The sequence below is a fragment of the Melanotaenia boesemani genome, chromosome 17, assembly GCF_017639745.1.
Source record: "Melanotaenia boesemani isolate fMelBoe1 chromosome 17, fMelBoe1.pri, whole genome shotgun sequence".
Lineage (NCBI taxonomy): Eukaryota > Metazoa > Chordata > Actinopteri > Atheriniformes > Melanotaeniidae > Melanotaenia > Melanotaenia boesemani.
In genome coordinates, this window is record NC_055698.1 from 25,511,626 (window position 1) to 25,536,500 (window position 24,875).

The window sequence follows — 24,875 nt, forward strand, 5'->3', positions numbered from 1 at the left end:
TTATGGACAACTGTAAGAGAATCAGGAGGGCTTCACAAAGGGAGCAGAGGAAGCCTGAGTAAGCAACTACACTTAAGAAAACAAGCCCAAAAACCTGAGACTGACAATATTTACAAGCTACTGCAGAGAAAAATAAACCTAACAAGACTTTTCATCTCTGCTCATGTTGTGCTGCATCACTGCTGTAAACAGGAAGATCACAGCTGCTGGCTGAAATGTATTAATTTAGCTTTAAACCTCTTTTGGTTCTGTACCACTGGATGCAGTTACCTGACAGAACCAAGAAGAGAAAACAGAGGGGGAGAGAAACTGGTGCACTAAAAACATTCTTTTAAAAAGACAAACATCAAAAAATGATTGACATGTTTGCTACAGCAGAACCTTCATCAGATGCCGTTGATGATGATGATGGTAGGAGCTGCAGTAAGCTGCACTGCTTTCACATCATTGAGGTTCTGGGCTGAGCCGTGTTGGTATTAACGTGTTACTAGTAACGTTACTGTAGCACCGTTTTTGTAACTACACTTCTAATGAATGACACTTTAAATAAAGCAACTATGGCACGTTTGTTCGTTACTAGTATCTGATTGGTTCAGCCTGGTGACAAAGAAACTGAAAAGCACAAGTGGTTGTGGTGGGCAAATTACTCCTGTTGTATCTGATTGTGTTGTTTGTTTTTCAGTATCCTGGAAAATAAGTGAACTGAACAACAGTAACAGTCAGCTGCAGGCCAAACTTACCGGTAAGAAAGATTTTTATCTGAATAAACACCAATATCACACTTCATAATATTTACCTCAATATTGTCATGTTTTACATTTTTAACTATGTTTGTTTTAAAGCTACAAAAACTAACTTCAGTCAGCTGCAGAGCCGTCATGAAATCCTGAGTGAAAATCACAGCCAGTTAATGGATGAAATGAAGAAGCTGAAGAACAAGACTGAAGGTGATAGAAGACTGAAAACTAACACATAACATCACCTCTGAACATGTGACATGAATCTAGTTTTACCTTGAGAATGAACAGTTTTACAGAACAGATTTCACCCTGTTCACATACTAGATGATAAAAAGGAAACACCTCAAAACAAGTTTCCATGTAATTTGGTCACAGATTGGAGGAACTACAACAGCAATATTAAACTGTTCACAAGTTGATTATTTTCCAATAGTTTCAATCTGTCTTATTAACTTACATTTCAATTTAAAATAAAATTAAATAAAATCTATTATTTAAATTAAACTTTATTAATCGTCTTTACTTGTAAACTTTATTTATTCATCAATATTGGAATTTGTAACTAAATTTATTCAGAATCCTTCTCTTGAAAGTTGTTTTTATCATTTTAACAAGTAAAGTTGTTACAAATTTGATAATTAACATAATCTTTAACATTTTAAAGATAAACAGAACAACTTGACAGGATAACATTTATAAAATAGGATGAGCCAGATTACGATTTAGGCAGCATGACTCCAGGAACTAACTGAACCTCACTGGTGTCGCTTTGGAAACAACTGATCGTTTTATTGTTTAAAACTTGCTTTGTTGATCTAAAAACAGCACCACTTCTTTCTGCTCATGACTGATAAGATGTGAAGAATTTTATGGACCACTTCCCTTCACTTTGTTGTTAATCCTGAACATCATTAAGCTGCGGAACATTAAATTTGTAATGTCTGTGTTAGAAAAGAGAAAATGGAGATGGGAAATAACAAAGATGGACCTGGTTTAATATGTTTTTATCAGAGGATCTTTGTTATAATTGTGAAAAATCTGCCTCTGAAAAAGAAAAACAGTTTTGATTTAAAAGTTCAAATTAAGAAGAATAATTACTGGATGTCTGAAGATTCTCATTCATCCAGGTCATGACATCCAGTGTTGGTTGTCTCAAATCAACTGGACTGTTTTAGTTCCTTCAGAACATTGTGCTCTTATCGAGGAAGAGCGTCATCAGTTCTGATGGAGATAAGGGGAGATTTTACTGCAGTAACATGTGAAACCACTGGGTTGAGCTTGTTTCTGGGGAGGAGGCTACTGTCCTGTAGTAGACATCTACTTACCGTCTCTACTGCTTTCATGGCTGGCTGCATGTAAACAAAGTGGTCTCCAACAATGACTGACATGGGTCAAAGCAAAGCAGTGCAGACTTTCACTGATTACATCAACTATGTGGACAAGAACATCAAAATCACATGAAAAGATGTGAACAACAACAACAGCTGCCTTTCCTGGACTGTACTGTCCACATGATGGAGGACAGGAGCCTGCAGACTGGACAACCCTCATCCTTTAAACACAAGCTCGGAGTTATCAGAACGCTTCAGTACCGGCCAGAAAACATCCCCACCAATGCAGAAGCCCAGGAGCAAAGAATAAATATCTCTTAGGATGATAGAACTTATGGATTGTTTCTACCTGGACTGGACCTTTATTAAAGCTGCAACTAGACCCAGAAACACCACCGACACAGTGAGAAAGGAAAAGAAGAAAAAGGAAAAGAAAGAGTTGTCATCCCTGATGTGGCTGGAACATCTGAGAAACTCAGGAGGATTTTTAACAAACAGCAAATAGCCATGTTTGTCAAACCCAGCCACCCCGTCACACAGAAACTGACTCATCCTAAAGACCCGACTCCACACTCTTAAAAAAGCAACCTGGTGTTGCAGGTCAGTGCAGTGAGGACTGCAATGAGCTCTATATTGAGGAAAACAATCACTCAACAGATGGATGCTCAACACAGGAGAGAAACTCATCAGATCAGGACTCAGATTTTCTCCTTCATTCATTTTAAAATACAGACTTTTGAGGACCTCAGTGATAAAATCTTGGACAGAGAAGACGAGTGGTTTGAGCAGCAAGTGAAAGAGGCCATCTATGTCAAAGTAGAAAAAGCTTCAGTAAACAGAGGAGGAGGACTGAGACATCAGCTCTCCCCCACCTACAGCAGCATCTCTTCAGCCATACCAAAGACAATGAAGAGACTGACCCCCACTTAGCCTCAAGAGAAACTCCTGACAATAGTTGCTATTAATGACACCTCAGCTTGTAGACTCACTACTTCAGTAAAACTTTCTCCATCAGAACTGAAGAAGCTCTTCTGGATGAGAGCAAAATGTTTTCATGAAACTAAACCAAGTCCAGCTGACTTGACCCAACCTACGTTGGATACGATGACTGAATACTACGGCAATACTTCCTGAAAAGGAGAAACAGGGAAACAGATCATACTTCAGTGGGTTTCTGGAGTCATTTTAAGAAGAACTAAAGATTGAAAATGAAACTTAATGGAGCATGTTAAAATGTAGAGCATCGTCTTCATTTGCATTACATTACACTGCATTAAATCACATTTCACTGAGACAAAGTGGATAAAAACACACTGAACTACAATACGAGTCACGTTTTCACATTTGCTGGTTAGTTTTTGAATTCATGTGAATTTTCTGTGATGTATCGTTGGCAGCAACTTAAAACTAACATCTGATTTAATTTTTCCTGTATGAATATTTCTGTGAAGGACCAATATATATAAATGAGAAACTTGAACCATTTATGGTGTAAATATCCTGAAAGTATTATTGACTTGACATTAAATAACATAAAATCTGATCTTGAAATACTTGTTTGATATTCAGAGATCAGTTGTCCTGTTGGATGGAAAAGATTTGGAAGCAGTTGTTACTTTAAATTCACTGTGTTGAAAAACTGGTCAAAAAGCAGGAAAGACTGTCAGGAAAGAGGAGCTGATCTGGTGATCATAAACAGCAAAGAGGAACAGGTGGGTGTGTGTTTGATTTTTTATGTCTGTGTGAACTTTGATGTAACTGATCTGGTACTTTAGTCTTGATCTTTTGTCAGTCTGCTTCCTGTCCTGATGGATTTCACTTTAAATGGTTTTCAAGTCCTAAAATCAGGATCAGGGTGCTCATTTATAAAACTCTGCGTAGGATTCCTACTAAAAGTGGACGTCCGCCAAGAATCCAGAGTTTGCGTAAGCAACAAAATATTCTGATTTATAAAACCGTGCGTGCGCACAGGTGCAAGCAATTTTCCCTTTATAAATCACACTCTGCCTGAAAGCTTGCGCAAGTGAATTCTGCTGCTAGCCCGCCCCCTACACGCCCACATTCTACTATAAATGGTCAATGCAAAGCACCTCATGGACATTTCTGCATATAAATGAACCAGCTGATCTCTGCTATTTAAACCTAAATCATGGCAACCGAAAAGACGAGGAAGCGTAATTTTACGGAGACGGAGGTGGAGGTACTTGTTGGTGAGGTGGAGGCTCGCAAAAACATATTATTTGGCGGCCTCGGTAGTGGCATCAGCAACAAACGGAAAACAGAAGAGTGGCAACACGTTGTTGCAGCTGTCAATAGTGTGGGGGTGACGGAGAGGTCCGTGCCAGACATTAAAAAAAAGTGGTCGGATCTCAAGGTGGAGGCAAAGAGGAGGATGGCACGCCACCGCCAGGGAATGTGTGCCACAGGCGGGGGTCCTGCCACACCAAACCCCACGCCGCTGGAGCTGAAAATAGCCTCCATTCTTGGGCCCGCAAGCATCTACGGCATAGTGCCAGAGAATGAGGGGGACACAGACCAGGCGGACGCCACAGCAGAGACCGGTAAATTATTGTTTATTTAATTTAACAGCCATGTAAAAAGCAGCGAATAACATTTTTTATTTATCTCCAGTCACTCTACAGATGGAGGCAGTGGGTGAGGAGATCCCCGGTACATCCACAGAGGAGATGGTCAGACCCACCACGAGTGCGCCCCGGGCGCACGGCACAGCTGGAGGTGGCCGCGTGCTGACAGATGCGGTCCTCCAAACACAAAGGGACACCATCGACGCTGTGAAGGAAATTCGTGATGAATTACATCAAATCCGTCATGTAATTAGCGGAATGTGTGCTGTACTGTCTGAAATTTCCACGTCATTAAAAGAACTTGTTAAAAAATGAGATTTGCCTACTGTATTCCTTTCACAAACGCTGCATGACTTGCTGACGTAGCCTGGCTCCCCGTTGGTGGTCTTCATGCCGGGGAGGGGGCTGTGCGTCAGGATCCTCATGGTGAATGGGAGGGAGGCCAGGTGGGAGGGGAACACCATTCCTCAGTGCCACGTTGTGCAGGACACCACACGACATGATGATCCTGCACACCTTATTGGGCTGGTAGAGAAGTCTCCCCCCCGACGCATCAAGACACCGCCACCGGTTTTTAAGGAGGCCGATGGCTCGCTCCACAACAGAGCGCGCACGAACGTGGACGGAATTGAAGCGCGCCTCCTCTGCGCTTTGCGGGTTCGCAAAAGGCGTGAGGAGCCAGCGTCTCAGGGGATAGCCACTGTCACCTGCAGGTTTTGGAGATTAATTCAGAACAGAGACTTTGTTGAGATTTCCACAGTGTTTGTTGATACTTACCGAGAAGCCACCCATCCCGCGAAGCACCTGCCTGCAGTCTATTCCCTACACTGCTGTGTGCCAGGATGAATGAATCATGGGTTGACCCAGGCCACCGTGCCACTAAATTTGTCAGAAGCAAGTTTGAGTCGGAAATGACTTGCACGTTAACTGAATGCACATTTTTTCGGTTAACGTAGACAAACTCATTCTGACTTGGAGCCCTTATAGCAACGTGAGTGCAGTCAATCGCGCCGATTACATTTGGGAAACCGGTTGATGCTGCAAATTGCCTTTTAATGTTGGCCTGTTCCCCTACAGTGTATGGAAACTTTATGTATCGACTGCTCATTTTTATAATGCCATCCAAAACGGCAGGCATTACATTACTCAGCGATGGCTGAGATATTCCAGACCTAAAATGGAATGTAACAACTTATTGAAACCCACTGAGTTTTGGGCTGGAACATGTCAGCTGAGATTAAATTAAAATTACCTGTCGGCTAATTCCCGCTGGAAAGAGCCGGTTGCCAGAATCCCGAGAGTTGTCAGCACCTGCATATGCGCGGGTATGGCATGGTTCCGGCGGGTTGATCGCTCCAACACTGGGCCCAACTCAGCACATAGATTTAAGAGCACTGCTCTAGGAAATCTAAATCGGCATATCAGCCAGTCATCATCGTTGGCCAGGAAATCTTGATGGTCTCTAAAAACTCTCTCCATCCTGATCCTGCCGTTTGCGTAATCTTCAAGGAGTGCCAGCGCATCCATTGTGAAGTTCTGCATTACGCACGGTCGTAATTCACCTATTTATGTTTACTCAGTAATTACACTCATTACTACACACCTTGTCACAATTAGGCTTCTGTGAACAAATGAGTGCATTTGCTTTACGATCAAAACAAGTAAGACCATACTGCACTGACAACATTAAATTCCTATGGGGTGCCTATAAGTCGGCTACAGGTATGATTTCAGGAACGCATCTATATTTCAGGCTTCTGTGTTTATGATTCTATGGCACTAGTGTCGGATATGATGGCATGATGGCATGCATGAATGAAGGTGAAGTTCATCACCTCACCAGCAGCACCGCCAGTTTCCCGTCTCCAAAATGTTCGTAAGCAAGTTTCAGAGTTTACGTACCGGTACGCACATTTTCCCGCCACGTTAGTTTTTATAAATCAGAAACTTTCCGTAGAAAGTCACTTACGCCGCTTTTTGTGCGTAAGCAAGCTTTATAAATGAGCACCCAGCTGATCAATTAGATCCATTTACTTGATTTACTTCATGAACTCATTTCTAAATATAAATATTTTCATATTTCAGTACTTTATGGTTTTGTTTTGACTCAGTTCTGCTACATTTGTTAAAAAAAAAGAATAATTGTTAAACATGTAGTAAAAATGTGATTTATTTACCAGAACAAAGACCAGGGGTCTCATTTATAAAACTGTGCGTAGGATTCTTACTAAAAGTGTACTTACGCCCAAAACCGGAAGTTGGCGTACGCCATAAAATATTCTGATTTATAAAACCGTGCGTACGCACAGGTGCAAGCAATTTCCCCTTTATAAATCACACTCGTCCTTGAAGTTTGCGCAGGTGAATTTGGCTCATGTTCCGCCCACTACACACCCACTTTCCACCATAAATGGTCAATGCAAAGTACCTCAGCGTGTATTAAAATGAGCCAGCTGATCCATGTTGTGATCCATGAACAACGGCAACCGCAGGGAAGCGAACCAAAAAACGCAACTTCACAGAGGCAGAAATCGATGCATTAGTGAGTGAGGTGGAGAGTCGAAAAATTATTTTGTTTGGTAGCCACAGTAGTGGCGTGACAAATAAGAGTAAGTGTCGTGAGTGGCAACACATAGTTACCTCAGTTAACTCTGTGAGCGGGACAGAGCGGACCATGGCGAGATCAAAAAGAAACCATCAATGAACTGAAGGAAATCAGAACAACACTGCATAATTTGTGTGACATTATGTTCGACATTCCAAACACATTAAAAGAGCTTGTGAAAAAGTGAACCTTATTGTCTGCTTAATCGCTGCATGACCTCCTCACGGAGCCGTGCCCCGTGTTGGAACTCCCTGTGTCTGGGAGGGGGCTGTGGGTGAGGGTCGGCATTCCGAGGAGGGGGGAGGCCAGGAGGTAGTTGGATGCCGTGCCTCAGTGCCAGGTTGTGCAGCACGCCACACGCCCTCACGATCCTGCGCACCTTTTGGGGATTGTACAATAATCTACCCCCTGACGCATCCAGACACCGCCACCGGCATTTTAAAAGGCCGATGGCGCGCTCTACAGTTGAGCGCGCACGGGAGTGAGCGGTATTGAACAGGGTCTCCTCTGCGCTCTGGGGGTTTGGGAAGGGGGTCAGGAGCCAGCGCCGGAGGGGGTAGCCACTGTCCCCTGCATTTCAATGAAACAGTGCATCAGTGGTCTGCATCTGGCTAAGCTGGTTGTCAATATAAAGTTATTGTCTTACCAAGAAGCCAGCCATCACGTACAGCGCCTGCCTGCAGTCTCTTCCCTACACTGCTTTGCGCTAGGATGTAAGAGTCACGTGTAGAGCCAGGCCATCGTGCAACTACATTTGTCAACATCATGTTGGATTGACATATGACTTGAACATTGATAGTATGCACATGCTTCCTATTGACATACATGAATTCATCGACATATGGGGCCCTTATAGCAATATGAGTGCAGTCAATTGCGCCGATTACATTAGGAAAACCGGACATTGCTGCAAATTGCCTTTTAATGTCGGCCTGTTCTCCTGCAATATAGAGAAATTGGATGTGGAAGAGTGTAGCAGGACGCATAGACAGCGGAGACGGGTTATGAACTCTTGCCGGGTTGAAGTCATGCACGCTGACCAGTGAGCCGAAATCACACTTGCGGTCATACAGCCAGAGCGCAAAATTAATTGGAGACATGGTGACAGGACCCCACGCTGCCACAAGAGGACTCTGGATGCAGTGTGTTGTTAATTCCCCACCTCTCCATCTGTGTCGCCAATTCCCCCAGCCTCCAAAACCAGCGTACGCATGGGTCAGAGCTGCCGTGAAAGACCGCACATTTTCACGTCAAGTTTGTTTTTTATAAATCACAACCTTTGCGTGAAAAGAGGCGTACGCCAGTTTCAGGCCCCATTTTGTGCGTACGCAACGGTTATAAATGAGACCCCAGATTAGTATGAGTGAAAAAATGTTGCTGAATGAATCATAACACTAAAAATTAATTTCAATAACAACAAAATCAGTGAAAACTGTTTTCTGATCAAAGGAAACTACAGGAAACTAAAGTCAGTAGTTTTAATGAAATTTCAACATTTGTTTTAACAAAGACTGAAAAGTATTCATTAACATTTTGTTGCTTTTGGTTTTTGCAGAATGGAAGAATTAAAAAGTTTGTTTTTCTTTCAGATATTGTTACAGTTATGTTACTACAACAGACGAGCAGAATAATGATTTTTTTTATTCTACCTTTTCTTTGTTTGTCCAGGAATTTGTCAGTAAACTGAGTTCATGGTTCTGGATCGGTCTTGAATGGAAAGAACATGGATGGAAATGGGTGGACGGATCTCCACTGACAGAAACGTAAGAAATTCTTTACAATGTTAATTAATATCACTGTTTAGAGACGTAAAATCTAAAATGTAGAATCTTACAATATTCTCCTAAAAATATGAAAAATCAGGAGATAATTTTAATTTGTTTCAACAAGTATCTCTCTGAATGAACAACTTGAACTTTGTTTACTAAAAACTTCCTGCAAGCCGACTGAAAAACTACAACAAAACATGTTTACAACTGACAAAGTATTTTACTACATTTAATGGCTGAAAAGGTTTTTCTAGTGTCTGATGGTTCACAGTGAAAAGTCATGGAGGAGGACAGACTGATCAGAAATAAAACCACTAACAAGCTTAAAACCAGGAAGCAGATCAGCAGAGGAAACATTTCTGGAGGATTGAGCAGCTTTTACAGAATTTAATGAATAAATAGAGACAATGTTGGACTTTATCAAGAGTCCATAAATGATCCATAATCAGTCCAGACCCATAATCCTGTGTGTTGTCACATGTGTGTACGTTCTATGAGATGATGAGAAAAGAAATACAGAAAACATCTGAAACTTATAAAGAGGAAGTTTATCTGAATGTGGAAATAATCCTGAATTTCAGTCCAGTTGAATGTGATGTTTTATTTGTCCAACAGGTTCTGGGAAGATGGAGGGCAGAACATGTACAACAGTTATCAAGGAAAATGGCAAGCAGCACATTCCAGTGGTACGTCTTACTGGATCTGTGAGAAAAATTCTTCCGTCTCTCAGTGATATAAATGTGTTTGCAGTGATTAAACTGTCAAATTTGACACCAAAAATATTAAGAAAAGTTCTCTTTGTTGTAAATTTCAGATGTTGTGTGTCACTCATAATCTACATATATCTTCCCTCTGTAGTCTAATATATAGACAGAGTAGTGAAGGTGGAAGTCATCCATACAACAACAACAACATATAAACTTTGTTCCACTCATTTATTGTAAAACAAGGAAAACTGCAGCCTCTCTTTACTTTGTTTACTTGCTTGATTTATGATGTTTTTCTTGCTAAATCTACAGTCAGTATCATCTTTAATTTATCTGGCACACATGAAGGTAGCAGCTGAAGATTTTAACAAGAAGAAAAATCCTCAATCTTAGTTGTTTTAATCTGGATTGTGTGAATAACTGCAGACTGATCAATGGAGGAGAACTTTCCTCCTTCTGATAAATGTAAACAGAAATGTGTTACGTTTCTTTTGCAAACAGCAGGATGTACTGGAGAATGACGTTAGTGGATGCTTCTATGGGCCACAACTAATGTCTACTTTTTACATGTAGTACAATTGTAAGGATTGTGTTTTTATACTGAGATGGAAAAAGTAAAGAAACTGAGCTCTGGAGAAATGAGAATTTGTGTTCTACAAATTTAACTAAACACTGAAAAACAACATATTATGTTGGATGATATAGAAAAAAAAGTTCAACTTGTCATCCAGGCACTAAAATGTGGACGTTTCTAAAAGTCCCCCAGTTACAAAACAATCTTACTTTTTGTTAAATGTTTTTATTTCTTATCAGTATTTGATCCTTTTTACTCATTCTAGACATGTTGTGTATGTTGCATTGCTAAACCTGAAATTAAATCCTATATCTTAAGCCTCTACTTCTGCAACCTCACTGACCTTGCAGTGCTTGTTTAGCTTCTATCAGAACGTCAGTGGGATTCACTGTTTTCATGAACCCTGTGAAATGTGGACTGAAGGCATGACTGGTGAAACTTGCACTGAGATCTAAACAGCTTTCAAATAAATGCCTGTTTTCATGTTTTATGATTTTATTCAATCAAATGAAACTTATTTTTCCAACATGTGTGTCAGTTTCTACTTCATGTTGTTAGATAGATTTTATTGTACTGGTTAATTATCCAAGGCCATGATTATGTTTCAGTGAGGAAATATTTTAGTACTATTGCAAAGATGTTTGATTAATTAGAAATACAGAAATAAAACTTTTACTTTTTCCTTGAAACTGTTTAACTACACTTCAGATGTTCCTGAATGCTTGTTTGTCCACATCTTTCTCTCATAAAGCTGGTTGCTCTGGCGATGCAGACACCAGTCTAAACACCGGACAGTAAGCTGGTTTTGGACGTGTCTCGGGTTGCTGACCTTGGCAGGCACCGTTACTTCTGTCTGTCTCACTCCGCCGTCTCTCGCTGGACGTCTCCCTACTTCTCCACCTCGCTCCCTCTCTCCTCTTCCCCTCCCCTCACATTCTCTGCTTTGCATGCTGACGGCTCTCTACCTCCTCCTGACCTGCATGAGGATGTGTAACAGGACAAGGTTGAACCTCAGTCCATTTCAGGTTCTCTCTAGCAGGCCTCCTGGTCTTGGAATTGAGCCGACCCTACCTGAAATCGTCATTGGTGAGGATTCAGTGTTGGTTTATTGCGAAACCTTTTCCTTGTGCTTTCTGAGGCTTTAAAGGTGGTGACAGCAGCTCTCCCAAAACCAGCTGAGGACGGGTTTCACACACACTGATGCAGGGTGGCTGGATTGTAAGTGAGGACCTCAGAAGGAGCATTAAACGGCTCAGAGGTTCACGGGTCTGTACCAGGTGCCCCTGTGGGTGGTCTTCCTGGCCAGCCACTGCAACTGTGTCCCAGCACCGGTGGAAAATCTTCAATCTTCACCGCCCCCTCCATCTCCATCTCTGGGGTAGATCTCAACTCATCTAATCCACCTGGAAGAATCAACATGGGTTGTCCTGTCCCCTTTTCCCTGAGTGGTGACTAGCAACAACCATGGCCTTCAGATGACTATGGGAGCTTGAATGCAGATGTTGTGGAGAAATACTCATCTGCTTCATTTCTTTTCTCGTTCACATGTAGGCTGACAGCCACAGGAGTTGGTGAAACGTCACCTGATTGATCATCATGATGAGGAAACACGTGTGCTGGCTGAGCAAATCGCTCTGAAATTCACAAATTCCAGCTGTTCTGTCTGTTCCCTGATCTCATTTGCTACACCTGAGTGATGCTATGCTTGTATGATGTGCATTTTACTTCTTTGGGTCTTCGTGGTATGAATATGCTGTTTCACACACACCTTCTCAGGGTTCTTGCTGTCCCACAGGTGTTGTGTAGGTTTGTGGTCACCATTCTTGCCTGTCTCTTCCTTTCAGGTAACTGGTGTGATATTTGTTGCTTAGCCTTCCTTATTCCTTATGCACGTGTGGCCTCTAATTTAACTATTGCTCTATTCCTGCAGGCGTCACTCTGGCCTCCATAAGAGGGAGAGGTCGGCTCCATGGTCTAAGTTTCTAGGTTGTATAATAACTCTTATGTTACTGGTCGTAATGCTTTTCACATAGATCAGTTGGCTATTGAACTTGAGAATCTCTTTGTACCAGTTTCATCTGGTTTTGAGTCCCTGACCCCTGAGCTTAAGGCTCTATGTGTCGTCCCTGGAGAATGGGATGACTCTGGATTCCTCCTCGCTGACCTGGGCGGAGCCTGTCAGGTAACAGGTGCTGAGTGTTGTATTTGGATTCCTGATACTTCTAACTACATTTTAGCTGTTTTACATTATTTACGGGACCTCATGCAGGTGATGACTTGTACTTATGATGATATTGGTTTACTGGTTTTAACAGTGATGATGATGATTTCTGAACCTCAGTATAATGTTATGGTGTGTCAGTGTATATTTTATAAACTTTTGCTTTTACTACAACCTAGGGGTGTCTATGCTCATGTAGGATCAGCAGCTCTTATCCTTCCTTCATTTCCCACTTATGTTGATTATGAGTTTTTTTTTATTAATCTGGGTGCATTTTGACCCTTGATGTGATTATAAAAGTGGCATTCTGTTGTGTGAGGGTGTTATGGTAAATTTCTTTGCGTTTTGTGTGATTAATAGTAAAACAAGGTTTTCCTTTAATCAAAAGAGGGGAATTGTGAAAGAAATTTTGCTGCATACGGTAATCACTCATATATACTCATATCATAATCACATGTATATTCAGTTTTCTTTAATAATTTAATATTGTTAATCCATTCACTATTACATTTTCATATTGTGTGTTCTCATTCTACAGAATACTGAAGTTACAGTTTTCATTGTGTATGCGTGTGTGAGGTCAGACTGACCACTTTCTTCCCAGAGCTCTGAAATGGCAGAGTTGAGACTGGTTTTCTCACCTGCTAGATAGTAATAGTTGTTTGGGATATCAGCTTGTTGTGGTATGTGGGCTTTGTCTGAAAACTGGAAGAAAGTGGCACAACTCAGTTTTCTATTCCTCGTTTATTATTTTGCTGTTTGATCTTCAGCTGGGGACCAGCTGAATAAAACTGTTTCTTTCTGATGAATCATCAGAGTCTCTCCCGACTCCATGCGAGTCGGGACGACGACTCTCTTTACTTGCAAGTAATTCTTTATTCAATACTTCTCCTGTAAATAAACCTTATATTACTTTTACTCATTCCAGACTCTTGGTGATTTTTCTACAACAGAAGCCACCCTGATTCTCTCACAGTTGTCCACAATATTGGATATTATGTTAGAAGAGTCCAGACTGTAAGAGGGGTGGTCTAGGTCACAATTTTTGATCGCCATCAGAATGTGTACCTGCACTATAATGAACTCAGAATTAAATACAGGTTTTCAAGACTTCACTCATCTTCTAAGACGTACATGCAGACACAGATTCTGATGGATCACAGATTTTGGTGTAACACTTCAGAATTAAAGTGGAAAAACACACTACAGGCTGATTCAACTTTGATGTAATGTCCTTAAAACAAGTCAAAATAAGGCTCAGTAGTGTGTGTGGTCTCTACATGCCTGTAGGACCTCGCTACAATGCCTGGGCATGCTCCTGATGCGGTGGTGGGTGGTCTCCTGAGGGATCTCCTCCCAGACCTGGACTAAAGCATCTGCCAACTCCTGGACAGTCTGTGGTGCATCGTGGTGTTGGTGGATGGAGAAAGACATGATGTCTCAGATGTGCTAAATTGGATTCAGATCTGGGGAACGGGCAGGCCAGTCCATAGCATCAATGCCTTCGTCTTGCAGGAACTGCTGACACACTCCAGCCACATGAGGTCTAGCATTGTCTTGCATTAGAGGGAACCCAGGGCTAACCGCACCAGCATGAGGTCTCACAAGGGTCTAAGGATCTCATCTCTGTACCTAATGGCAGTCAGGCTACCTCTAGCGAGCATATGGAGGGCTGTGCGGCCTCCCAAAGAAATGCCACCCCACATCATTACTGACCCACTGCCAAACTGGTCATGCTGGAGGATGTTGCAGGCAGCAGAATGTTCTCCACGGCGTCTCCAGACTCTGCCACGTCTGTCACATGTGCTCAGTGTGAACCTGCTTTCATCTGTGAAGAGCACAGGGGTCAGTGGTGAATTTGCCAATCTCTGTGTTTTCTGGCTAATGCTAAACGTCCTGCACGGTGTTGGGCTGGAAGCGCAACCCCCACCTGTGGACGTCGGACCCTCATACCACCCTCATGGAGTCTGTTTCTGACTGTTTGAGCAGACACATGCACATTTGTGGCCTGCTGGAGGTCATGTTGCAGGGCTCTGGCAGTGCTCCTCCTGTTCCTCCTTGCACAAAGGCGGAGGTAGTGGTCTTGCTGCTGGGTTGTTGCCCTCCTACGGCCTCCTCTATGTATCCTGATGTACTGGCCTGTCTCCTGGTAGCGCCTCCATGCTCTGGACACTACGCTGACAGACACAGCAAACCTTCTTGCCACTGCTCGCATTGATGTGCCAACCTGGATGAAGTGCACTACCTGAGCCACTTGTGTGGGTTGTAGACTCCGTCTCATGCTACCACTAGAGTGAAAGAACTGCCAGCATTCAAAAGTGATCAAAAGATCAGCCAGAAAGCAGCAACTGAGATATAATCTGTGGTCACCACCTGCAGAACCACTCCTTAATTGACTTACAATACTTGTGACAACCCCAGAGCGGGCTGTATTTTGTCCGTCTCTGGGGACTTTACTTTTTGCTTCCCGCTCTCTCTTGTTCTGCCTCCTCCTCCTTCTCTCCGCCTCTGTCGTCCGTTTCTCAGGTGGCCAGTATGCTGCTCCGGTTCTCCCGCGGTACCTGGCGGGGGCGTGGCCCGTTTGGGCTTAAATACCAGGCCTTCTCCACCTGCGGGGCTCTGCTCGCGCCGGCCTGCTCACTTGCAGCACTCTGTGTCCTTTGTTTGTGCACTCATTAGTTCTTCCACTTTAGTTTTCCCACTCAACACCTCTCTACAACCAACACTTCCACGCACGACTGATGCTACAGATTGTACACATAGGTTACACTGTTAAGTTACTTTAGGCACCTTTTCTAAATAAATCTCTGTAATTGGCATCCCTCGTTGTTCCGCGTCTTGTTTGTCAAGTCTCTCACGAGCCGGGCTTGACATACTTAAGTTACATTGTGTTGTTTAAGTGTTCCCTTTATTTTTTTTTGAGTTGTGTGTGTGTGTGTGTGTAGACATTATGATCTCCTAGACCTTGGCTCCAATTTTTTTTCTCTAACTGGACCTCTTTAAATTTTAGTTGAATACCCCTGGTGTAGAGGATGGGACTGAGAACTGTGGTGTTTGTTTATTTATTTGTTTATTTATTTATTTGAATGCCCATTAGCACAGCAAAGCTGTAGCTATTTTTCCTGGGGTCCCGAAAAAGAGTTACACATTCAAAATGACATGATCAAAATAATTATACAATACATTACATACATTTCATTGCCATGCACAAATAATGTAAAAAGATACTCAGCAATATTAAAACCATAATCTTACAATAATAAATCTCATATCATTTTTAAATAACAATTTTCACATTCATTATTAAAATGGTGTGCCAGTGTTAGTGATGATGCTGGCTGAAGTCCTGTTTCCAATCCTGACAGACTGAGGGGCTGTCCCCACGACGCCGGTTTGCAGCAAAACCACAAAAGTATTTTAGCAAACCACCCTTTTACCCCCACGAAGCCAGGATTAACCTCCATTAAACCGACCATGTCTGAAGCCAGGTACCAAAGTGGATAGGTTTGAGTCCTCTGCCGTCTGCAGTACCGTGCAGACAGCAAAGCAGCACAACTAGAGGATATGACGTCAATGTGACGAACACGTGCCGATTCCCAATCCACCCTTTCTCAAGTTTTTTATTCTTTGTAATCAAGCATTTTTTGAAGAAGAAGCTCTTCATTAGTCCAAAGAAATGTTTCTCTTTTGCCTTGCAGTGAATCTTCAGCTATTTTCTCTTCTCTGCTTCCCATGTGAACTTCCTGCAACACGCAGTGAGCCTTTATCTGCGCATGCGTTGTTTTGCTCTAGCTGTGGAGTTTTACTCTTTAGCACCCCCCACAGCCTTGTAGTATGTACTACAGCGGTGTCGTGGGGATGTTGAAGCCTTTCTGCCAATTTTCGCCACCGTTTTCACACCCGAACCAGCTTTAGTGCCATGTGAATATAGCCTGAGTCAGAAGGTACTGTAGCCAGTCACAGAGGATGGGGTGTAGTTCCAGGGAAAACAGTTTGTCAGTGAGCTTGTGGGAGATGACCGTATTGAATGCCGAGCTGTAGTCAGTAAAAAGCATCCTGATGTAGGAGTCTTTATTCTCCAGGTGTGAGTAAGAGATGTGCAGGGCTGCAGCAATAGCGTCTGAGGTGGACCTGTTGGACCGGTAGGCATACTGCAGGGGGTCCAGTGTGTCTGGTAAGAAGCTCTGAATGTAGGTCAGCACCACTCTCTTGAAGCATTTCATAATGATTGGAGTAAGTGCTACTGGCCTGTATTCATTCAGACAGCTGGGGGTCTTTTTGGGGAGGGGGACAATAGTAGTGGTCTTAAAGCAAGATGGAACAGTTCTCTGGTTGAGGGAAAGGTTGAATATGAAGGTGAGAATGTCTGCCAGCTCGTTGGCACATGCTCTGAGGGCTCATCCAGGGATGTTGTCTGGCCCTGCCGCTTTGCGAGGGTTGATCATCCTCAGAGCTTTGTTTACCTGGGCTGATAAGACGACTGGTGAGGGGGAGGGGTGTGTTGCTGTCCAGGTGTCTGAGAGCCTCCTCTCTGTGTGGGGGGTGGAGGTCTCAAACTGGGTGTAAAATGTGTTGACGTCATCAGGCAGACTGTCTGTGGTGCTGATGGTGGTGAGAAGGGAGAGCAAAGCAGGAAGTTAATGTTTTCATTAATCGTCATTCAACACCAAACAAGTAGAACAAACTGCCAGTGGAGATTAAACTCTCACCAAATGTAGACTCTTTTAAATCCATGTTCAAAACATTTTGCCTAAAAATGAAATTTGTTCTGTATCTTTTAATTTTTCTAGACTGCTGCTAGCATTTAATTGTTTAAATTTAGTTATATGTTTTATATTTTATCATGATTTTTTAATTGTGTCTTAATATTATTTTAAATGTTTCTGCATTGTCTATTGTCAAGTACACTGAATTGTATTCATATGTGCAACACAAATAAAATTGACTTGCCCTGTCTGGGCCTCAAGAAGGGGAAGTCAACAGTTCATTCGAACCATTTCCTGTGTCAGAAGCTCTTCCTTCAACTATTAAACTACAAATCAGTCACTAACAAAGATTTCTAAATGCATTGTGTTGCTGCTGAATAAAGTCTAATTTGTGCATTTCTCCATTCACAATATATGAAATTTACAAGCAAACTTTTGAATTTATACAATCCCAGTTAGGAGTTTGGACAAACACACTGGTTCACAGTGAATACTGATGCATACATATTTTTATAAATGACATCATGGTCTGTACTGTCACTTCCTCAAAGTTCACAGCTGAAAGCTGCACAACACCAAAATAAACGAACAGAGACTAAAGTCTGATCAGTTATTTCTCAGCAAGATGTCTGCTGAACTTCACCCTGAGCCAGATCTGAGAGTGAAATACAGGACAAGGATCCATGAAGATGAAGGAGGCAGAGAGCAAAGCGAGGTGGAGATGTTTTACGATGGAGAGCAGCACTCTGATCGCAGCTTACAAAGACCTGGTAAGCAGGAAATATTGAAAATGGCTCAACATGAAGTTAAAAAACAATGTGGTACACGTTTGTGACTTTAAACTCTCAAATTATCAGACCAACTCCTTAATTTATCATCCATTTTAGTTCCTGTAACTTCAGCCCAAACAGGTTGAACTTATATGAATCATCATCATTTCAAATATTTATTATTCAGTTCAGCGTAGATAAAACACAGTTTCAGAAAAAGTCCTTAAAAAAAGAAATAATGGTTTCTCTGTGTGTTTGGATTCTGTAGAAAACAACAACCAGAAGAACCTTCAAGCTGTGAATAGAAGCCATGTTACAGTTTTCAAGGTGTTCCTGGGAGTGATGTATCTTCTGATTCTGGCTGGAGTCATAATACGCTGTGAGGACTTGTATTTTTATACTTTGAATGTATAGATAGAGTTACTTAGAATAACCTCAGAGTCTCTCACCAGTCATGAACAAAGCAACAGGCGACCACCAGATGTTACATTGATGGCTTGGACAGCTAATCCAGATGTATGGGAGTGATTTTTATTCCTACACAAGATTAAAACATAATTATGGCTTAATTAACTCGTTAAACTCTAGGGATTTTTGGAGGTGTGGTTTGCCTGAACAGACCTATCCAAATTAAATTGACAATAACTCTCTAATTATAAGGTCAATATGCATAATCTTGGTAAATGTTCATACATCTGAGCAAATTGTGATAAAGGAAAAAAATTTACTTTTATCCTCACCTTATACCACTGTGCACAGTGCATAATGAAATCAGTGTCATAGTTCGCATTAGCATCGCTGCTAGAATCAGAACTGGATATAACTACATCTGTGTTTACTTCAGACTTTCTAAAAGGGTGTATTTATTTTTTTATGTCTTGGACATGCTAATCACTTTTAGCCTTCATTGAAAATGAGTGAAGTCTGTTGTTTTATATTCCCTCTGTGTGGTACGCCACAGTGCTTCACAGATCTTAATGTGAATGCTCCTGCCTTTATACTCAAAAATATCTACATGATGGGTGAAGTCTCATTCAAGTATAAGATATCATTTGATAGCTCGCGAAATGTAGATTTGACCAAACTTAAACAACTGCTACAATGTCTTCCAGTAGGGTTTTAGACAGCACCACAGCACTGAGATGCTCTGACCAAAGTCATTAATGACATATGTTTGAATACAGATGATGGAAAAATGTCAGTCTCAGTCTTACTGTACCTCAGTGCTGCATTTGATACAGTCGACTACAATACATTGCTTAAACGACTGGAGAACTGGGTGGGCCTCTCTGGCACTGTGCTACACTGGTTTAACTCTTATTTAGAGAATAAAAAGAGGATTACATGTGAAGTTCCCCAAGGTTCCATCCTGGGGCCTTTTCTGTTTAACATCTACATGCTCCCACTGGCACAGGTCACAAGGAAAAACAAAATTAGTTACCATAGCTACGCAGATGGCACACAGATATATATTAAAATGTCACCAGGAGATCGAGGCCCCGTACAGGCTCTTGGGAAATGCATTGAGGAGACTGGATGACTCTAAACTGGATGTGTCTAAACTTTCTTCAGTTAAACAAAAACAAAACTGAGGTGATTGTCTTTGGAGTGAAAGAGAAACAATTAAAGGTCACCACAGATCTTCAGTCTATACCTAAAAATCACCAACCAGGCCAGAAATCTGGTTGTATTAATGGACTCAGACCTTAACTTTGAGAAACACATTAAGGGAATCACAAAGTCAGCCTACTATCACATTAAGAATATGTGATGTCTTAGCAGGACCTGTAAAAACTAGTCCATGCTTTCATCTTTAGTCGGCTTGATTATTCTAACAGTGGTTTTACAGGTTTACCTAAAAAATTAATTAGACACCTGCAGCTTATTCAGAACTCTGCTGCCCGAGTCCTCACTAAGACCAAGAGAGTGGACCACATCAGTCCAGCTCTGAGGTCTTTACACTGGCTGCCTGTTCGTCAGAGAATAGACTTTAAAGTTCTGCTGCTGGTCTATAAAACTCTGAATGGTTTAGGACCAAAATACATCAGAGACCTCTTGACCCAGTATGAATCTACCAGATCCCTCAGGTCATCTGGTTCCAGTTTCTTATCAGTTCCCAGAGTCAGAACCAGACATGGAGAAGCTGCATTCAGCTTCTATGCTCCACATGTCTGGAACAAACTCCCAGAAAGCCTCAGATCAGCTGAAACACTCAGATTATTTAAATCAAGGTTAAAGACCCACCTGTTCTCTGCTGCATTTCACTAGTTTTTTTTAAGAAGTCAAAATCTACACCTGGTTCTTTTAAGCTGGAATTAAGTTTTAATATTGTCTTTAACTTTATTTCTTGCATTTTATCTTTTTTGTTTAGCATCTTCCTTCTGCTTTTACTTGATAAATTGTATTTCTTCCATTGCTTTCTGCACCCTGCTGTAATGTTTTATGTATATGGGGGTATTTTTCTATCTTTAATCAAGAGCGCAATTGTTTGCTTTGAGAGCAAGATTTCTGGTTTTCACACTCAAATATCATCCTGCTCGCTCTCAAAACTCTGCTCTCACACTCAAAAAGTCCCTCTTGCGTTCAAATATATCGTTCTTCCTTTCAAAACTCTGCGCTCAGACTTGGTCTCTTTCCCTCACACTCAGACACTTTCTCTGCGCACTCAAAACTTCTGCTCTTGGATATTTTTTCCTCTCTCTTGGGTTGCAGAAAGAGCTGTCTGTCAAACCTCCTCCAGCCAATAGAATATAGCAAATAGTCCTCACCTTCTTCAGGGTGCGCTTGTTTTACTTGACACAGTGACTCCACACTCTTAGCCCACATTTTGTTTGAATATAAACTATTTAGTAGTGACTAATTATCATTTTATGTTTTGTATAACAGTGTCTCATTAATAAAACAAATAATTTGTTTCTGATAGTTTTCTACATTGTGCAGTGTAATAATAACGATTAGCAAAGAAAACCCAACATGTTACGTTTCTGTCAGAGGGGGCGGGGCCATTTTCAAAACTCAACATAGCCCGACCGCAAAGGCTCATGGGAGATGCAGATTCAGCTGAAATTTAATCTTTTTTTTATTGCTGTGCTATAAATTTGAGTTCTTTGCTTCAATTCATGTGTCATGTTAACAAGTAGACAATGTCATAAAGTTCTGCCCTCTTTGAATTTTAATTTTGGCACCATGAATGCAAAGGACAGTACAGGAAAGCAAACCACCACCAGCATCTAGTTCTTACTGTGTAATGATTAAGGTAAAGAATAGTTATTGGCATCATTCACTTTAATGTTCTATTTGTTGTGGTTTTAGATGCGTGAGCGAGAATAAGCATCTACAAATTATTCTTCTATGTGTGTCAAAGGTCAGTGAAAATACTGAACAGCATGTGTAAATGTAAGAGAATTCAGTTAAAACTACTGGAGGTGTCAAGAAGTTAAGATAGGTTAACTAATGGGTTTTAAAATTCTAATGGTTGGTCATGTTGATACAACTTGAAATGTTTCGGCATTTGTAAAAACTGGAATGGTTTAAGGCAACGCGTTTCCACGAAAATTTCTAGTAAGCTAAAGCAGATAAAGCATTGTTTGGCAACTGGCAGGCTGCCAATAACATCTAGCCTACCAGATTAAATTGATCAAATAAAAAATAAAGAAGTTTATTTACCTGCACTCTAATCCTGGATTAGTTCAGTTTATTAGAAAATATTGTGGAAACCCGTTGCTGCCACCCGCCTCTACTAGTTTTAACTGAATTCTCTTACATTTACACATGCTGTTCAGTATTTTCACTGACCTTTGACACACATAGAAGAATAACTTTGTAGATGCTTATTCTCACTAACAAATCTAAAACCTCAAAAGTAGAACATTAAAGTGAACAATATCAATAACTATTCTTTACTTTAATCATTATACAGTAAGAACTAGATGCTGGTGGTGGTTTGCTTTCCTGTACTGTCCTTTGCATTCATGGTGCCAAAACTAAAATTCAAAGAGGGCAGAACTTTATGACATTGTCTACTTGTTAACATGACACATGAATTGAAGCAGAAAACTCAAATTTATAGCACAGATATAAAAAAAAAAAGGTTAAATTTCAGCTGAATCTGCATCTCCCATGAGCCTTTGCGGTCGGGCTATGTTGAGTTTTGAAAATGGCCCCGCCCCCTCTGACAGAAACGTAACATGTTGAGTTTTCTTTGCTAATCGTTATTATTACACTGCACAATGTAGAAAACTATTAGAAACAACTTATTTGTTTTATTAATGAGACACTGTTATACAAAACATAAAATGATAATTAGTCACTACTAAATAGTTTATATTCAAACAAAATGTGGACTAAGAGTGTGGAGTCACTGTGTCAAGTAAAACAAGCGCACCCTGTAGAAGGTGAGGACGTTGCTCGAATTATCTCGTATTCTATTGGCTGGAGGAGGTTTGACAGACAGCTCTTTCTGCAACCCAAGAGAGAGGAAAAAATATCCAAGAGCAGAAGTTTTGAGTGCGCAGAGAAAGTGTCTGAGTGTGAGGGAAAGAGACCAAGTCTGAGTGCAGAGTTTTGAAAGGAAGAACGATATATTTGAACGCAAGAGGCACTTTTTGAGTGTGAGAGCAGAGTTTTGAGAGCGAGCAGGATGATATTTGAGTGTGAAAACCAGAAATCTTGCTCTCAAAGCAAACAATTGCGCTCTTGATTAAAGATAGAAAAATACCCCCATATATGTAAAGCACTTTGAATTGTCTTGTACATGAAATGTGCTATACAAATAAATTTGCTTTGCCTACGGCAGTGTTAGTCTGAGAGGAGACATAAACACTGGTAATCAGAACAGTGTATTCTCTCAGTAGATAGCAACACTTTACAGTTATATACTCCAGGTGCAGGGAAAGCAGAGAATGTCTTAGCATCTGTACACAGCAGTTGTTTATGTACAAACAGATGTGTCCAAACAGGGACAGCTGTGGTTAAAAATGTCCTTTTGGACTTCTGGGAAGATAGCGGAAATAGCAGTTGCTTAACTTTTAAGTCAGTTAAAACTAAATACTTAACAACCAATAGCAAGGATATGGGTGAAGGAACTAAACAGAGAAGTAAGACAGCTAACCAGAAGGAAGACAAAGCTGAAAAGCCACTAAATATAAACTCTGAGAGTGAAGCTAGTGTAACGGGTACTGGAACCCCAAAACCCGCTGCAGCAGATAAGTTGGAAAACAGAGTGTAAATGATCGCACGGGAGACGTGGTTAATCTTCTTCCAGAATCTCTCAGCTTATTTATTTAACACATGAACTCATTCTGCTGTTGACATTGTCCAATTTTTACTTCAGCACTTCACTGTACATTTTAATTGTCTCTGTAGACATATTTGATTTTGCAACAACACAAGAAAACACCAACATTGGTTTTAGAAACCTCCATAATAAATCATTTGCATGTCACTCTGTCACAACTGCATCAACCTTAAACAAACTAATATTAATACTGCTGCACTCAAAATGCACTTACATTCACATATTGTGATAAACTGTTTTGAACACGTATTTTAAAGCTTTATAAATTATATGGCTGATTTGTCTTTTAACCATAACTACTGTAATTAGCTAACAGTTTAACAGTTTTAATCAATACATAAAATAACAGTTTTAACCTTTAATCATGTACAGAAACAAAACTAAACTAAATCATGGAGCCTCATTCACATATATATCAAACCAAAAATTCTGGATGTGTGGCCCACGTTCATCCACAACTTATTGTTGCTAATAGCTTAACAGCTCAGTGGATATAACTAGCATTAACCTCCTAGCTACTGCTAGTTAGCTGACCAGTGCTACGCTTCAGCAGCCATTTGAGCAAGAAAACAAACCATAAACAGTCACTTCTAGACTCATATGTTTCCACAAATCAATATCAGGCATTTATAAGCAAGATGCAGTAACTTCCAGTAGTTTGGTGGGGTTTTCTCATCTGGAAAACAGAGTGTAAATGATCACACGGGAGTCATGGTTAATGTTCTTCCAGAATCTCTCAGCTTATGAGAAAAACGGTGGCACACCAGTGACTCAGTCTCCCTTCGTCAACTTGTGTTACTGCATCTCTCTTACTGAATGAATGTCAGCTATAAACTAAGCAAATCTCACAGGAAATAATATAATATTTTGCACAAAACTCCAAGTCACTCCAACAAAAATAAACGCTTTGTGGGCACACATTAGTGGGCATCACACTAGCGAACTTAAGGAAGACACAGTCGAAAAGATGGGCCCAAGACCACAACAAGACACTGTTCATAGGTCGAGCTTCAGTTAGCAAAGACACAAAAGACCTCAAGAGTTATGACACAAACTAACTAGGAATAGGGGATAAGTTTCCAGACACCGCTGACAAGGATATGGATACACTGGAGCGATGGAGTAAAAACGTATCACAGCGTCAGGGAAGCTGGAGAAGATATGAAAGAGAGTCGATCTGTCTGGTGATGACGGCACATCAGCGACAGTGGGAAGGAAGCAAGTCACTGTAGTTTGGCCCATTTCTACATTTATTGTGGACTACAAAATATATACAAAAATAATCTCTAAACGAGTAAACTCTTTTGTATCAGAAATAATACAAGATCAAACAGGATTTATCAGAGGACGTCAGACACATGATAATATTAGGAGAACAATTCAGGCGAGAGATCAAGCAACAAAAGACAAAAAGAGCACAGTGTTAATTATAGACACTGTAAACGCTTTTTAATGTGTTAATTGGAAAATTCTGAACAAAGTATTGAACCTATTCAATTATAATAATAAATCAATACAGTGTGAAAAGACACAATTCCGACCCAACCGTTGGAGTAAAAATTTGTGGAAGT

General features: G+C 41.0%; 2 protein-coding genes and 3 long non-coding RNA genes across 5 annotated transcripts in view; 3 read left to right on the forward strand and 2 right to left on the reverse strand.

Annotated features, from left to right (window-relative positions):
* LOC121656742 lies at positions 1-24,673 on the reverse strand. Its single transcript, XR_006013462.1, has 4 exons — positions 24,663-24,673; positions 19,882-19,889; positions 10,751-10,755; positions 1-94 (listed from the first exon to the last, which is right to left on the reverse strand). It is a non-coding gene; the product is annotated as an uncharacterized LOC121656742 (long non-coding RNA).
* The window catches only part of LOC121656682 (C-type lectin domain family 4 member F-like), a 781,688-nt gene that overhangs the window by 160,740 nt on the left and 596,073 nt on the right, over positions 1-24,875 (forward strand). The window contains exon 11 of the mRNA XM_042011801.1: positions 683-742. Coding sequence (XP_041867735.1) covers positions 683-742 — 60 coding nt within the window. The remainder of the gene's footprint in view (positions 1-682; positions 743-24,875) is intronic.
* LOC121656734 lies at positions 3,703-9,661 on the forward strand. Its single transcript, XR_006013454.1, has 3 exons — positions 3,703-3,783; positions 8,930-9,024; positions 9,646-9,661. It is a non-coding gene; the product is annotated as an uncharacterized LOC121656734 (long non-coding RNA).
* LOC121656697 (nuclear apoptosis-inducing factor 1-like) lies at positions 3,914-6,668 on the forward strand. Its single transcript, XM_042011822.1, has 3 exons — positions 3,914-4,632; positions 4,703-4,983; positions 6,395-6,668. The coding sequence occupies exons 1-2, from the start codon at positions 4,221-4,223 to the stop codon at positions 4,969-4,971; spliced, it is 681 nt and encodes a 226-aa protein (XP_041867756.1). The 5' UTR covers positions 3,914-4,220; the 3' UTR covers positions 4,972-4,983; positions 6,395-6,668.
* On the reverse strand, positions 4,628-5,247 carry LOC121656726. Its single transcript, XR_006013445.1, has 2 exons — positions 4,983-5,247; positions 4,628-4,861 (listed from the first exon to the last, which is right to left on the reverse strand). It is a non-coding gene; the product is annotated as an uncharacterized LOC121656726 (long non-coding RNA).